The sequence below is a fragment of the Cnephaeus nilssonii genome, assembly GCF_951640355.1.
Source record: "Cnephaeus nilssonii genome assembly, chromosome: 19".
Lineage (NCBI taxonomy): Eukaryota > Metazoa > Chordata > Mammalia > Chiroptera > Vespertilionidae > Cnephaeus > Cnephaeus nilssonii.
Window position 1 is genome coordinate 29,542,270 of NC_137090.1, and position 17,219 is coordinate 29,559,488.

Sequence of the window (17,219 nt, forward strand, 5' to 3'; positions counted from 1 at the left end):
TGCTGAGAAACCCGGTGGGATGAAGCCTGAGAAGTGAGCAGCATCCTTATCAACAGAGATTGGGTTTAGTCGTAAAGACTCCATGGATGACCTTGACAAAGAAGAGTTTCAATGGTGTGCTAGAGGTGGACTGGGAAGTGATAGGAAGGTGAGGAGGTAGAGACAAGTAAGTCTAGAGAACTCTCTGGAGTCTCTTTGTTGGAAGGAAAGGAGAGGGGAGGCAGGATAGAGCAATGCTACCTCCTTCTAAGACTTGAGCATATTGTATGTGGCCCTCCCCTGCCCCCCACAACAGAGCTGAGCACGTTGCCTTATCCTAGGCAATCACAGTTCTCCTCCCTCCTCCACTCCTTGCCATCCCTCCACCTTCATAAAAACAAGTTCTCATTGTGCAGGAAAAAATGGTGCAAACCCAACTATTGTTAAAACCATGTGGCGATCTGAAGATATTTCTACTTTGAGTGGTAACAAGTGACGAAGCAGCTGAGCTAGTAGATGCCTAATTGATTTCTATTTTCATCTGTTTATGGAAACAATGTCCTCTATTGCTCATGGAGTGAATGGCCACACAGCGGGGTGTTCCGGCTTCCTGCGCCTCCCTGGTGCTTTCTGGAGCAGAGCTGGATGCTGCCGTATGGACGAGGCTCCTGCTTTGGCAGCCTGAACATTGCTCAAGGCATGTGTAACCAACTCCCCTCCTGCCTTGAACACAACAACGGGGCAAACCTCCATTTCTAAGGGGGCCCATGGAGACACTGATATTAAGGATCCCGTAGTTGGGTGCCAGATTGACAATGAGCCTCTCTTGTGAAAGGCACTCAGGAAGATGTGTTGGGGGAGCTTGAGGGGAGCTGCCCAAAGCAGGCAGGGGAGAGGCAGTTGGGCCTTTTTGTTTGAGGTGGGGGATACTGTTTCCTGTGGTGAGCCATGGAGGGATTCCCTCCAGATGTTGGAAATCTGGTCTAACCTACGTCAAAGGCAAAGGCGTAAGTTTCTCTAGGGGCCAGCTGGGCTCCCACATCCTGCCAATGACCTCATTGAGACCAGCAGGACCACGTGTCAGTGTCTGCCTTCATGCAGCCCCGACCAGGCCAGGGGGAGCCGCTCGATGCAGGGTGTGGTGAGACGATGGGCTTTCTCACGGGACTTTGGATACAGCTCCAGTGAGGAACCAACCCGGAGTCCAGGCTGTGGAACTGCAATCCTCATCCCAAAGGTTCCAGCTGGTAGTGGAAAGGGTTCTTGGTGAGAATGAGACACCTCTGGGTAGTGATTTCCAACCCTGAACCCCCATGGTATTTCTGTCACCCTCAAATATAAACCCAGGGCCATGTGTTCCAGAGAATGTCCTGAATAATGAAGCTGGTGGCCAACCAACAGCCAGAATCTCCAGGTTCATTCGCAGGCCTACCAAGAAGCATGGGCAAGGTCAAGGTGTGGATTAAATATTTGATGAGCCCTGGCTGGGTGACTCAGTTGGTTGGAGCTTCATCCCCTACACCAAATGGTTTCAAGTTTGATTCCTGGTCAGGGTACATACCTAGGTTATAGGTTCGATTCCCAGTCAGGGTGTGTATGGGAGGCAACAGATCAATATTTCTCTCACATCAATGTTTCTCTCTTTCTCTCTCCTTCCCTCCCCCTTCCCCTTTCTCTCTCTCTCAAATCAATAAGCAACATATCCTCAGGTGAGGATAAAAAAACTTGATGAATACATGGATAAACATTTAGAAAACAAGAATCTCCACCCGGGTATTTGAGTAGGGGGTGAGAGATGATAAGTCTTTTGACATCAAATCACAATTGGGGGTCCCACCAGTGTGAGCAATCATCTTAAACTTGGGGCAGAGTCTGACTGGTCAACACCAAAGACCGTTTGTGTTGTGCTCTTACCAACGTGACGGCCTCAGATTTGCACTTGCCCAGATAGCCACTTACTCGTCTAATTCTTCCCACATCCCAGAGTTCTGCCCTGGCCCTCGAGTCTGCTCCATCTACTCTCCTGTACACAGATGGCTTCCAGATCTCTATCTCTAGCCCCGACTCCTTTCATAAGCTCTTGGTTAGGGTCTCTAAGTGTGCAGCCAGAAATGATACAGACATCACTATCCATCACAGGCAGGCTTAACAGCCTCCAGGAGATGGAGGGCCCTCGGGGCAGATTCTAATGGCGTTTTGGCAGGGGAGGTTGGCGGAGACAGGGAGAGCGCTACAGTGCAGCATCTGAGTGCTATTGGAGCACAGAGTGCAGATTGGAGCATTCGAGTGCGTTTATTGTTTCAACAATGCACATTTCCTGAGCTCACATACAGCAAGGCACTGGGGGTGTACGATCTGACAGACACAAGCCTTGCTCTCAGGGAGCTATCAGTCTCTGGTGAGACAAGGCTGAGGGAGGCTCAAGCAGGAAGTTCCTAAGAGGCAGGTGTAAGGAGCGGTGATGCATAAGGGAAAGCAAGTCCTATAAGGAGAGTTTTGTGTCTCTTAGAAGCCCACTTCATCCCGTGAGCTCTCCAAGGCTGGGCCAGGTCTTGCCCGTCTTCATATTCCCGGCACAGTCGGTGCTCAGCGAACATTTGCTGAAGGAATAAATAAATGCACAATGTGTTGTAAGCAGCTCCTTGGATGGATGGGAAGGTCTTCTTAGAGACCATGCTCTTTGAACGGTATTTGGAAATAGGAAGAGACCTTTGCCAGGCAGAAAAGACAAATAAGGGGTTCTGAGCAGAAGGAATAGTGGGTGCAAATGCACCCAGCCAGAGACCCAAGAGCATGGGCTATTTGGTGAATGGGTCTCCATTCTGGAATGTAGGGTACATGAGGGTCAACCACAGGCAGATAATGCGGCTGAAGAGGGGGCATGGGGCCGGTGGAAGAGGGTCTCAGAAGCCATTCTAAAGGGCTGGCATTTTGGAAATTACAGTAAACCCGGGAGTGTAAGGGTTTTAGGCAGGGTAGCGATGCGACCACCATGTGTGGGGCTGAAGAATGGGCACCAACAAGGAGCATGCCCAGAGCCTCTCTTCTAATGTTAGGGCTGCTGTTTACTCCAGCTCCTGCAGAGCAGGGAGCAGGTGCCAAACTCCCAGGTGACAGCTGTGTGCTCGAGGGACACAGGCAGGGGCTCCCAGGCTGTTCGTGCTGGAGGCCCTTTGAAGTCCTTTAACCCAGTCCTCCCATTCTATGGATGGGAAACCTGAGGCCCAGGGTTGTAGCCTGGTTTTCTCCCCACAGATAGATCTGGCTCAAAGCTGAGCCCTGCTACTCCCCTGGCTATGTGACCTTAAGCAAGCTACTTAACTATGTTTCTGTCATCTGGACCGTGGAGGTAACTCTGTCCCCCTTTCGGGGTTGTGGGACTAGATGAGGTAACGCATGACAAGTGTCTCCGCAGCCTAGTGCCTGGCAGGCAGTGAGCGCTCAGATAGCAGTAATCTTTTGTCTCATCTCCGGGGTTCTGCTTCTGCTCCCAGCACGTTATCCCAATGCCTGTCTCCGGGGGAGTTGGTCCTGAGGTCTCGCAGGGGCTTCTGTAGGGCTGAGCTAGTCGGGGAGGGAAGGGGAACATTTCTCAGGTTGCCCGCAAAGGCAGGGGCATGCCTTGGCTTAACTGGGGTTAGGGCAAACACTGAGTTTAAAAAGGCCATTTGGTCTGGATTACAAAAGAAAATGGAAGCATATTGAAAGGAGTGCGTGTGTAATTTTGCGCGGGTGGGATGAGTTTTCCCATGTGGAAGGACTTTTCCGTTTGCATGAAGTTCATGGCAGGGCTCCTGTAAGTCACCGGTTCCTCCTCGGGCTCTCACTCAGGAGTTAATTTCCCCAGCACGATTCACACCGACTTTCCAGGGGGAGAGCCTTCTGCTCCCCACAGTCTTGTCCCCTCTCCTGACCTCCTTTTAGACTCCCTTGAACTTTGACCTCAGGCAGGGGAATCCTGGGGTGGGATCCATGTAGACTCCACAGACTGGGATGCACCATGATCTTTTGTGCCACCAAGAAAGAAAAAGCACTGCCGATAGATCAGAACTGTGAGATGCAGCGCATTGGGGAACAAGCCCTGGTTTCAGAAATGTCACAATGTGAAAACACAGGCATCTTAGAAGCAATGAAACACAGTGTGTGAGCATCAAGATCAGCTGGGTAGGCTAGGCCAGTACTCATGGCAGGATGGAAATGTACAAAGGGGGACGACCCCCAAATTACACTTGGCTTCCCATTATTTAATTACTGTCTTTTCTTTATGAGAAAAAACACGACTACAAAGGCTCTATGAGGACGGACCCTGGCTCTGCTGTGTTCACCGCGGTGTCCCCATCACTTCACGCATAGTAGGTGCTCAACAAATATTTGCTGAATGAGAAACCAAACAAAGCCACATTATACAACACAAGGAAAAACCCAGAAAAGAAAAGAAATCATTCATCATCGCCCCACTGTGGGTCTTTCGGCTTATTTCCCTTCAAGTCTTATTTCCTATGAATACGCTCTTTCATATACATGTAAACATAACGGATTATCAGATTTAGCTCCGGGATGTGCTTTTGTATTTCTCTATTAATATGAATGAAATGATCAAATGAGATGATGCGGAAATGCTTTGAAGACTGTAAAATGTTTAACGAAATATATTAGTATTAGTTATAATTATCATGGCAATACGGATCTGAATGAGGCTGATTTTCTGTGAACATACTTCAAAGCAAATAATGAATTTGCCCTCCGAAGCTGGGAATGTGTTTCTCCACCCACTGTGGGGAGTCCCTCTGCTTCCTACGAGGGAGGGAAAGCAACGGAAGGATTCGTGGAAATCATCAGCTCCACCTTCCCACCCAGCCCAGACATTCCCTTTTACTTATTTATCTATTTACTTATTATTGTTTAATTTATTGAATTGATTGGGGTGACACTGTTCAACATGAACATATAGGTTTCCTGTGTGGATTTTTACGTTACAAGATCTGTGTAGAGAAATGTCTTCAGTGTCACTGATGCAGGGGAAGTGGGAATGGGGAAGGGATACGCGCATCTCTCAGGCCAAAGAAATGGCCATCTACCAAGAGCTGCCTTCTCTCTGACCTTTGACCTTCGCTAATGGCCAGGCAGAGTGACCCTGTGGGTTCAGAGAATGCTACTTGCCTCCCCTCATGCTGATAGCAATGTGGACAGAGATGTCAGCTCAGGTAAGTCACTCACGACAGGTGTGGCCGTTACAGTGAACAGCCCACAGAGTCCCATTTACCCTGGGCAATGAGTCAGAAACTCACCTTTAGAGTCAAAGATGCATGCACACAGCGAGTCATTGTCTAAGCCACGCCTGGGTCTCTGAAGGGAGGAGGGTTTGCTCACACAACACACAGAAGGCGGGACTGACCAAGATTGTCTCCTGGACCAAACTCTAGCCTCAGGGTTGGCCTACAAAGACCCGAACAAACACTACCATGGTCTCTGACAACCCAAAGCTACATCCTGAGGCTGAGCCTAGCCCCCTGCCCCCTCAGAGGCCCTGCCCGAGAAAACTCAAAGCTGCCCAAAGAACTGACTATTTGTTCCTGCCAATCCCTGAAGATGGGCCTCTGTCTCCCCGTGTGTACGGGAGGGTGGGGGCCTAACGTGGATGAGCGCCAGCTGGACACTCAGACGGGTTTCAAGCAGACCAACTCTCCTCCACACTCTCTGTAATGTTTCACTTCCCTGACTGCCGTGGTCACCTCTAGACAAATCGGAGTTGAGCTCAGTTCATGCCGAGCCCTCTTTCCTCTTGCAACGAGTGTGCTACTGGTTCAAGCCTGCCCTTGCCGCTTTGACGAGGGTCCAGCTTGGCAGTACTCAGAGGCGGGCTGGCACACCTCGGCTAATCGCTTGGGCTCTGGTGCATCCAGACTGCCTGTCCATCTGCACCCCTCCACTGCATTTTTACTCTTTTAAATTTTTTTTGTTGTTGTTAATCCTCACCCAAGGATATATTTTTTTTCCATTGATTTTTAGACAGTAGATAGGAGAGAGGGAGGAGGGGGGAGAGAGAGAGAAACATCGATGTGAGAGAGACACATTGATTGGTTGCCTCCCACACTTGCCCTGACTGGGGCCAGGAATCGAACCCGCAACCCAGGTACGTGCCCTTGACTGGGAAGCAAACCCTTTGATGCGTGGGGCCACGCTCTAACCACTGAGCACACTGGCCAGGACTCGCACTCTTTTAAAAAATTCTTTCAATTACTGTTGACAGCCAATATTATGTTAGTTTCAGGTGTACAGCATAAAGGTTAGACATTTGTATAACTTATGAAGCCATCACCTGCAATAAGTCTGGTACCCACCTGGCACCACACACAGTTATTACAATATCACTGACTGTATTCCGTATGCTGTACTTTACATCCCCGAGACTATTTTTCTGACTCAAATCCTCAGCACTAAACTTGGCTCCCTGCTGTCTGGTTCCTGCCCTCCTTCTTTGTCCTTAAGGGGGAGGTTTCCTAGGGACACAGCTCACTTCCCACCTCGTGCACACCCTCACACACTCCATTTCTGCTCCTACCACATCTCAGTCCCTGGGTCTGGAAGGCCGGGCCAACCTCCCAGCCTCCTCTGCCCCGGCCTCAAAGCTGCCGCCCACCCGCTCGGTGCTGCAGTGGAGGCTGGACTTGGCCTTCAGCAACTGCCCAGGCATTAAGTACAGCTGAGACCTACACCGTCAATTTCCCCCCAGAGATTCAGAACTATAGCTCGCTTACAGATTTAAACCCAGTTTCTAATACAGAATACTGTTTTATAAAATGGCTAAAGAACTCCGGTCAGTACTAGATAAGAGACGACATTTGAGTTACATTTTAAAAACAAGCCGAACCTGTAAGTTCTACGTGCACCTCTTTGCTGATCACTCCTGCATGTTCTCCCGGATTCTCCCTTTCTGACTCGCGACAGCGGTGTCCCCACCACTCACCGCCCTCACTCCTTGCCCCAAGCCTCCCAGGGCGAACTGTCTCGTATGATCTGGTTTAAGACTTCCTCAGAGTCACAGCCTCTCTTTTATTGCAGGCACACCAGGGACAAGAGAAAGAAAGAGTCGCGACTGAGAATTCGTGAACGTCTCCCTTCTAAGATGTGAAACCCATGTCAGACATGAGGCGGGGCCAGTCCTCACTCCACTGACATGCAGGGTGGATGCAGCAGTCCGGGTTGCTGGGAGGGGAGGGGCCCTCCCCGGCACCAAATCGAGAGAGCAGGCAGGAACCCATGCAAGAAGCTTCCTTCCACTTAATTCTATTACGAGAGTGACGCCCCATTCCTTCGCCTTTGTGTAGGCAATTTTGAATTACATTAACACAAGTGATGCAACATATCAAATCCTGGTTAGCAGTTTCTCAGAGCATGTACTGTTTCCCCCATTCCTCTCCCAATATCCCCCCCCCCCGCCAGAATGGTTGGGTATAATAAAAACCCCAACCAATTCAGTGAAAAAGACAATAAGCTGGGTTTCCTTCACACCCACTCTTGTGAACCAACATATAGTAGCTGAGAATTGGGTCACAAAGGTTAGCAGACACCTTCTCCATTTTCTGGGGGAATCCCTTTACTGAGCCCAACTGTGCTCCAGCCTCCTGGTGGATTCAGAATCTTCCAGAAGTGGGAATCCCATTTCTCCTCCTCCTCACCCCTCTGCAGGCGGCTTGAGAGGTGAAGGACCCCTGACCGAGGGAGCCCAGGAACTTACCCTCTGCTCCTGCGTGGCCACGAAAGTCTGGAACCCTGGTGCCACCCCAAAGCCCAGCTCTTGGATGAAAGGCGGCTCAGACTGACTGTGGATCTGAACTTTCACTCCTGCTTCAAACGTCGTTTCCTCTGGAAGAACAAAAAGGGACAGAGCCGTGGGTCAGAGACAAGGGCTATGGAGTCCTGAGACTGACACGCTCAAAGGGACACTAGAGAGGCCAAGTGGTCGGCAGACTAGAAGCCCTCAAAGTTGACCCCCTCCTTATTCCTGGAAACTGTCAATAGGTTACCTTCCCTGGCACAGGGACAGTGCAGATACTATGAGCTGGGGATCTTGAGGTGGGGAGAATATCCGGGGCTCTCCGTGGGTTCCAGTGTAATCACAGGGTCCTTGTAAGAGGGAGGCAGGAGGAGCAGAGTCAGAGAGAGAATGGGAACATGCTGTGCTACTGGCTCTGAAGATGGAGGGAGGAGCCACAAGCCAAGGAATGTAGGCAGCATCCAGAAGCTGGAAAAGGGAAGGGATTTTCCCTGGAGCCTCCAGAAGGAGCGCAGCCCGGCCAACACCTAGACGCTAGCCTAGAGAAACCCTTTCCAGAGCTGTCAGACAATACATTTTTGTTGTTTGAAGCCCAGAAATCCGCATTTCTGGAAATTCTGGAATGGGTTGTTTGAGGCCAAACACATTTGGGCAAGCAGTGATCTAGTCCAGAGAGGGCAACTGACTCACCCAAGGTCACACAGCGAGCCAAGAGCAGGGCAGGGCTAGAAGCCAGGTCCCCTGACTTACAATCCACCATTCTTTCTACCCCTTGCGGTGTGGTTTATTTCATGCCAGCAGATGCCCTGCTTCATGGCTCTGGGGTTCTGAATGAGGGCTGGAGAAAGGGAACAGGTCTTCACTGTCATTTTCCTTCCAGCCCGGCGCCTGGAATGGAGCAGAGCTCAGTCATGGCCGAATGCAGCAAATGAGTGAGGAAGTGTCCTCGGCTGAGTCTACTGTTTTCTGCCCTGGGACCAGCTGCGAGTCTGCTCAGGGTCTGACTGGACACTGGGAAACACCACACCACACCACACCACACGCTGCCCAGCAACAGGCTCCCTCCCATGTCTTGGCCTCGGGAGGTCTCACCTGCCAAGATGCAAGTGGGCCGCTCACTGAACAACAGCAGCAGCGACAACAGCAGCAGTAGCTGGGACTACCAGACAACTTTTGGGTCCCCAGGCCAAATGAAAATGCGGGGCCCCTTCCTAAAACAGCACTGGGGGGTAAGACAGCTGTAGCAGAACATTAAACCCTTCTGAGCGTGGGGACCTGTGACGATATGGGTCGCACATGCAGGACGCCAGTCCTGCAATAACCCGCTTGGTGCTGGACCGAAGTACTCACATTCTCACAGTCCTCTCCCCACTAAATGATTCAACACGGAGCTGGCCCCAGTGCAGTGAAGGATTTGTTTACACATCAGGAACACCAGGATGCAAAGCCCCAGGGAGCGAGCGAGAGCACAGAGAACGGGGAAGTTACGACACACACACAGTGTTAGGAACCCTGGTTAATTGGGACCGGGCTGACACCCAGACAGCTTAACATGAAAGATGATGTTGAATCAGGAGGAGGGCGGTGGGGCTTGTTCAACCTGCAGAGGCTGGGTCTCTCATTTCTCAGGAGCGCGGCTGCGGTGGCAGGAGGCGAGGTCTACCTGCGGTGTTTTCTGCTCATGCAGAGAGGAGAGGGCTCTGCGGGGGGAGGTGGGGAGATGGGGCCCGATGGGCAGAATGCATAATAGGGCAGGGAAAGTACATCGCCATAAAAGCAGCTTAAATCTTTCATCTTTGCAAATTACAGGAAACACGCCGAGGAAATAAACACTGGAGAGAAGTGGGAAGGGAAGCGGCTTGGAAAATCCGGAGAAATGTTCTAGGCTGAGGCAGGGTGGTGCCCGATACCGGGCAATTTCATGCTGGACGAGGCTGACTTTGTGACAGTGGCCGGGATGGCCAGCTTGGAAGGAGAAGGTGGGGAGGGAGACCGGCCGTGTGGTGGTGGGGGTCGTCTGTGCGGGATCGCTTCCGTTTGTCCGGCCCCTGGCCAGTCCTCTCCACTGTGCTCTCCCTGGAAGACGCCCTGGCAGAGACTGTACTGTTGGGCTCCCTCGCCCTCTGCTTCTGGTTGGGTTCAGTCAATGGTGGCCCAGGTAGGGGACTGGAGTGTGTGTGTGTGTGTGTGTGTGTGTGTGTGTGTGTGTGTGAGAGAGAGAGAGAGAGAGAGAGAGAGAGAGAGAGAGAGAGAAGAGAGAAAATAAAGGCCTAGGGTCTATGACTCATGGATGCATAGAATTTTGGAGCTAGTAGAGCCCTTGACACTTTTTAAATTCAACTAACCTCTCATCTTTCAGGCGAGAACACTGAGGCTCACAGAGAAGGCAGTGGCCACTGGCCACATGACAAGTGGGGGCTGAGCAGAGCCCAGGAGCCAGGTCCCTTGACCCCTGACCCTCCTTGCCCTTTGCCAGTTGGCTAGAAGAGGCAGTGGTCCCGACGACAAGCCAATGAGGCTCCATGCTGGACAGGGGCGGAGGGGGAAGAGGAATTGAATGTATAGTGGGCTTAGCCGCCTGTGCTCGCTCATCTCCGAGTTCAGGGCACAGCTCACTGAGCATGAGGCAGCGACAATGATAGGGACCGAGGCCCCAGCCCTTGAGAGTCCTGGTAGGAAGGGTCTGCCATACGCTGCTTGGGTGGTCACCGAAGTGCCCATCTTGGCCCCCTCATGCTCTCTGGGCTCTTACAGAGAAAGCCAAGCAGGCTAAGGTGCGGCCTGGGAGGAGGACCAAGGAAATACGGGCTCTGAGACCACAGCTCTGGGTTTGGTTCACAGCCCACTGCTTAAAAGCTGTGTGACTTCGGATACATTATACTGCCTCTCTGTCCTCTTTGCTAAAATGAAGGTGCGCTATCTCTGTTTGTTTTCAGCTCTAACATTCTGTGAGCTGGGGATCATCACCAGTTGCTGAACCTCACTGCCTCTCATTTGAATTTCCTGAAAAAGAGATTTCTGAACAAAAGACATGCTGTTCAGCGCTCACATCAATTCAGAAGAGGCTGGATTTTCTAAAGACCACCAAAGAATCCACACATCGCTGCCTGGCTCAAACTGGGCGGTATGTGTCTTAATCTCCCTGTCCACCCCTCCCCTGCCGGACAGGCCCAGCTGAGCAGCATGCCTAGGTAAGAACACCCGAACCCGGCACAGAGATGGGCACGCTCACGCTTGATTGCCCACAGGTGCCATTTAGACGCCAGAAGAGCTTCTGGAAGAAATAAAATCAACATGGTGTCCCCATGCTGGATGGGATGCAATTATGTCTGTTCCGGGCAGCATCTCGGTGTAGCTGAGTGTTCGCACCAACAGCTCCTGATCCAGATGTTATCAAATGGCTACGAAAGTTGGGTGAGGGCTGCAAACCCCAGCCCCTCCTGCAGAACCTCAAAGCACAGTAACATTTTAAAGGCCCTAGGACACGCTGCAGCAAAAACATGCTACCCTCCGTTATACCAAGTGCTGCCCAAGGCAACCCTTTCCTTTTTCTTTAATTTTCTTTAAAATATTTTTTTTTAAATTGATTTCAGAGAGGAAGGGAGAGAGAGAGAGATATTAACATCAATGACGAGAGAGGATTATTGATCGGCTGCCTCCTGCAGGCCCCTTACTGGGGATCGAGCCCGCAACCTGGGCATGTGCCCTAACCGGGAATCGAACTGTGACCTTCTGGTTCAAAGGTTGATGCTCAACAATGGGGGCTGGGCTCTGTTTTAATTTTTAAGCAACACTAGCTCTTGGTGGAAAGAGTCAAGGACCAAATCAGAAGATATGAATGGAAGCCTGAGTTCCAATACTTCCTAGCCATGGGATCTTGGGAGAGTCATTCATTGTCCAGAGGCTTGCTTACCACATCTGTTAAATGGGCTAATCTGTTAATGAACAACTGCTCTGTCTATGTCTTAAGAGTGTATGTATAAGGACCAGAAGATAGAATGCTGGCGAAGCATCTTATGTACTGCGGAGTGATGTACCCGGGTTGGGGAAGGGGACAGTTGATGTCAGGACTTAGCTATGCAACAGAGAAGAGTGGCTACACGTAACACACGCCTCTCAAATGCAATATTTATAAAACATACATTAGTGAAGGCAACCCGGGTGGAGTTGGGTCTGCTCTCATTACAGAAAGATTTATTCCAAGGATTCTTTAAATGAGTTTTCCCGGTGTATTCAGGCTCAGAGATTATAAATTACTTGTGAAGAAGGCTGATAAGACCGGGTGGACGACTGGCATGCAGGAGGCACCACCCTTGAAAAGCCGCCAGGGAGAGTCCTGTCTCTGACATTATAGGGGAAGTTGGTGGATGATTAAGATTCTATTCATAAAAACCCTGTTCACACACACCGGTGGCGGGAATTAGGTATAAATAACCAGATGGCCGAACAGATCGCGTAGATAGATGGCGATGTGATTATAGAATCCAAAATCATTCAAAGCATTACCGAACTCATAGCGACTTCTTGTTACTATTTTCTCAGTCAATGAATATAAAGAAGCGTGGCAGTGTTCGTGTGGAGGTGATGTGGGAGAAATATCCAGATGTTAAAAAGTCATTGTATTTCCAAGGGGTGGAAACAGTGGTCCAGCTCAGAGCTTCCCATGCTAGGATGTGAGCCACCTGGAGACCAGTGGTTACAGTGCAGATTCTGGGCGGGGCCTGAGAGTCTGCATTTCTGACAAGCTCCCAGGGGGCAACAATGCTGCTGGTTGGAGGACCACACTCTGGGTAGGACTCACAGGAGAACATCTGTGTGTTAGCAGATCCCATGAGGGCCGTGGTGATCTGGCCTCTGCCGACCTCTGCAGCCCTGGGGCCCATCCTGAGATCCAGCCACTGCAGGACGCCCTGGGATGTTCTTGGCCTTCGCTCCTGACTCCCCTCTCTCTCCCTGGCATCTTGCCTGCCACGGCCTACTCCTTCTCTAATTCCCACAACTGCCTAGCCACCTGGGAAACAGGCCTGAGACTAAGAGTAAAGGTCATCTCCCCTCTGAAGCCTCCCCCAAGATACCCTTTCCTCCCTTCCATAACCTACTGTCCCCTCCTCCATGCTCCATCTCTTCTCTATCTGTCATAGCACTTGATGGCATTTAATTGTTCACATGTCCCCTGACCAGACTGTGAGTGCCTGGCACTCCTTAGGCACTTTACATGAGGGCTACTGGATCAATGAACATCCATCTGCTACATAAATGGAGCCTCAACATGGTCCCTAGATGGTGAACAATCTGAAAGCCTGGCCTGGGCCTTTTTATCTGTATCCCTGTGTGCCTGGCACACAGTAGGTGCTCTTGGCGATTTACTGGCGAGGCAGACATGAATGCTGAGGTGGGTCTGTTTCACCCACCTCTGAGATGTTCCCCTCAGCCTTTCACCTGCCTGGCTGGGAGTTTTATTTTTTATTTATTTTTATTTAATTTTTGTTAATCCTCACCTGAGGATATTTTTCCACCGATTTTTAGAGAGAGTAGAAGGGAGGGAGAGAAACGGAGAGAAATATCAATGTAGAGAGACAAATCAATTGGTTGCTTCCGGCATGTGCCCTGACCAGGGCCAGGGATCAAGCCGCAACCGGTATGTGCCCTTGACTGGAATCGAACCCAGGACCCTTTAGTCTGCTGGCTGATGCCCTATCCACTGAGACAAAATCAGCTGAGGCCTGGCTGGGAGTTTTAAATGGAGCACATATATTTTCTGCCTAGCACTTAGCAGGTCTTCTCGAAATGATGCAAGCCAGGTTTCTTCTGTCTGTGCAAGGGATGCTGACTCCAGTGGGGCTTCTGACTTACAGCATCGTTTCTCCGGGCACCTGCAGAGACCCACCATCCAGCACAGGGCTGCTCTGCTGCGTGGCCCTGTGCTCAGGACTCTCCAAGTTCAGGTCACAGCCTGCAGCTGTACTTCTAGGGAGGCCCTCAGCACCAGGCGTGAAGGCCAGAGTTTTCCCCGGGAGCAGTTGTTGGAGAAACCATAGCAACCATCTGTATCCGCTCTTGCTGTGATGGGGAAAAGGGAATGGACTACCCTTGATAGTTGCTCAGGCCTTCCAGCTACGTGGAAAATTCATGATTATTTTAAATTTAATTTTTATCATAGCAATACATGTGCATAATTTTACAAGCCAAATGGACCACAAGACCACCAATGACAAAGAGCCGTGCCCTGCTCCACCTCTCCCCACGAGTGCAGCTGTTCCTTCTGGGATCTCCTTTCAGATGTTCATGGACATCAACCGCTTGACAGTTATGTCCTGGTTCCTAAAATGTTTATATATTCTCTATTGAAGTCCTACCGTGGAGATGAGGATGTAGGCTTCTTACCTGAAGTGTCCCGCCATGTTTACTTTCCTTTTACCTTCCTGTACATCGTTTTATGATATTTCTTTTAAGTCTGTGTCCAGCTCTTACATGATTATGACTGTGACCATCCCCCCAGCTTTGTGATAGATTCTGCTGTTTCTTTCTTTCTTATGTAACTATTTTGTTTTTACCGTTTCTTTCTCTTTGTTTGGCTTGCGAGGTATCGTGTCACAGAAATGACAAAGAAAAAGTCAAACTCAGAAACAGAGCATAGAAAAGTGGTTGTAAGGGGCTGGGGAGAAAGAGGGAGAAAGAAGGAAGTAGGGAGAGGCTGATACAAGGTACAAACTTTCAGTGAGAAAGTGAATAAGATCAGAGGATCTAATGTGAAACATGATGTCTGTAGTTGCTAACACTGTACTGTATAATTGAAATTTGCTAAGAGAGCAGAACGTAAATGTTCTCATCAAAAAGTATATTTGTGAATATATTTAAATATGTTTGAATATTGGAATATATTTGAAACGAAATTCTACCTTCACACTTCACTGGTAGCTTGCTGGATATAGAATTCTATGCTAGCTCATCCGGGAAATGCAAATGAGATACGACCTCACACCAGTCAGAATGGTTATTATAAAAAAGTCAGCAAGTAACATGTGCTGGCGAGGGTGTGCACCGGTGGTGGGACTGCAAATTGGTGCAGCAATGATGGAAAACAGTATGGAAATTACTCAAAAACTAAAGATCGGATCTACCATATGACCCAGCAATTCCACTTCTGGATATTTATCTGAAGAAAACAAAAACACTAATTTGAAAAGATATGTGCACCCCATGTTCATGGCAGTGTTATTTACAAAAGCCAAGATATGAAAGAAACCTAGGTGTCCATTGATAGATGAATGGATAAAGAAGATATGGTATATATACACAGTGAAATATTACGCAGCAATAAAAAGGAATGAAACCTTGCCATTTTTGACAACATGGATGAACCTAGAGGATATTATGCTAAGTGAAATAAGTCAAACAGGGAAGGACACTTATATGTGGAATATAAGAAGAGAAAACAAATGAACAAACCAAAACAAAAACACACTCACAGAAACAGAGCAAAGGGATGGTTATCAGAAGGGAGGAGGGTGGAGGAATGGGGGAAAGAGATAAAGGGGAATATAGTCAGTAATACTGTGCTAAGTTTCCATGGTGACAGATGATTACTAGAATGGAGGGGGCACAATGTAAGGTATAAAAATGCTGATTCACTATATTGTACACCTGAAACTAATATAACTAATACAATATTATATATTCCCAACTATACTTAAATTAAAAAAAATTATACCCTAGAAAAGCAAGTCCTCCTCCCTTTCCCCCACCCCCAATTTGAAAGCATTGTGCTATTGTCTTCTGGCTTAAACTCTGTTGGGAAGTCCCAGGCCATTCTGATTCTAGATCCTAGGCATGTGACTTGCTTTTTTCTTTCCAGAAACTTTTAAGGGTTTCTGTTGATCTCTGTTAGCCTGAATTTTTCAAGGATGCATCTTAGACTGATTGTTTTGCTACTTATTGCAGACAGGACTTGTTTCGCCACTTACTGCAGACAGGTGAATGCTTTTGATATGGAAAATCACGTACTTCAGCTGGGAATTTTTCTTATGTTATTTCTTTGGCAACATCCTCTCCTCCATCTCTCAGTTTTGTTATTCTAGAACTCTTAATAGTAGGAGGTTGGACTTCTTAGATTTACCCTCTCATTTTCATATTTTTTCTCCTCCCATTTTCCATTTGTTTGTCTTACTTTTCAGGAGATTTCCTCAATTTTAATCCTTCTGTGAGTTTGAAAAAAAATGTTTGCAATCATATTTTTAATTTTAAGTTTTTAAAACTTCTTTTTTTGAATGTTACTTTTTAATGGCATCCTATTTAATAGCTCATGTTTATGGATGCAGTACCATCTCTTATCTCTTGAGAATTTTAATTAAAACAGTTTGATGTTCTTTCTGTTCCCTGCATTTATGTTTTTCATTTACCAAACACACAGTGCCTACTATTATGAAGACACTTTTCTTAGTACTTGACAAATACTAACTTATTTCAATCTTCCTCACAACATTACAGAGCAGATAATAATCTTATTGCCATTTTACAGGTGATGGAAATGAAGCCCAGAGAAGTTAAGTAACTTGCCCAAGGTTACACAGCTGGTAAATTGTATAGCCGGGATTTGAACCCAGGCTCTCGTCTGGCTCTACAGCTTGTGCCATTAACTATTATCTCTATTTCCTCAAAGTTTCTTTGTTATGTGGTTTGTTTTAGACCCGTCCCCTGGCTTTTTGGCTGTCCATAGTGAAGAGGTACTTCAAAGCTGCAGCCATTCCCTATGTGTGGGAGGACTTACCAAGGGCCTCACTCTGGAGTGAGCTAACCAGGCCGTTTTGTTTGGAGATTCCTGACTGCCACTCTGTGGGGGTCATTTCTCTTGAGCTTGTTAGTGTCTCTAGGAAGGGATTCCCCCAGAATCCCATTTGGGGGTGGGGGTACATTAGCCTGGCTGGAGGTCTCACTACTCAGTAAGCCGAATTTCAGCTCATCTCCCTGTTTTCTGTACAGCACCTCACTCATGCCCTCAGCTTGGCCCAGTTTCCCCAAACCCAGAGCCCGCCTGTTTCAAGCTTATTTTCAGCTCCAGGTGGAGAGAGATTTGTCCAGCTGCTTTGGGCCACGGGAGGATATCTGGAGGACTTAACAGCTTCTCTTACGGATTTTAAATTAATCCTCCCAATTTTAACTCCAACGCTCATCCCTATCTTCAGGAGAATCTGATGCCTCCAACCCCTGATCCTTGCTTGAGCTTCTATGCTGAGAATTGATTGGCTTTAGTTGGTTTCCCAGGGCCGACTGTTATCGCCAGCCTCGTCGGCTCTGTGAGCCAGATACCATCTGCTTCCCATCTTCTACACATTTGCTGACATCTACTGTAATCTCCTCCCCCATCCACTTTGCCCTTAAAAAATGAATGCTTCCTTGCCATTTAGGTGAGTCTGGGGAGGGATTGTCCATAAACACTGATGTCCAACCCACCACGTTCAACCAG

The 17,219-nt window shown here is 48.8% G+C and overlaps 1 protein-coding gene across 2 annotated transcripts in view; it reads right to left on the bottom strand.

The window, feature by feature from the left end:
* ASIC2 (acid sensing ion channel subunit 2) overlaps positions 1-17,219 on the bottom strand; it is a gene marked incomplete at its 5' end in the record, with an annotated part of 840,739 nt that overhangs the window by 48,797 nt on the left and 774,723 nt on the right. For both annotated transcript variants that reach the window (XM_079799147.1, XM_079799146.1), the window contains one exon: positions 7,718-7,845. In XM_079799147.1, the coding sequence (XP_079655273.1) occupies positions 7,718-7,845 (128 nt within the window). The remainder of the gene's footprint in view (positions 1-7,717; positions 7,846-17,219) is intronic.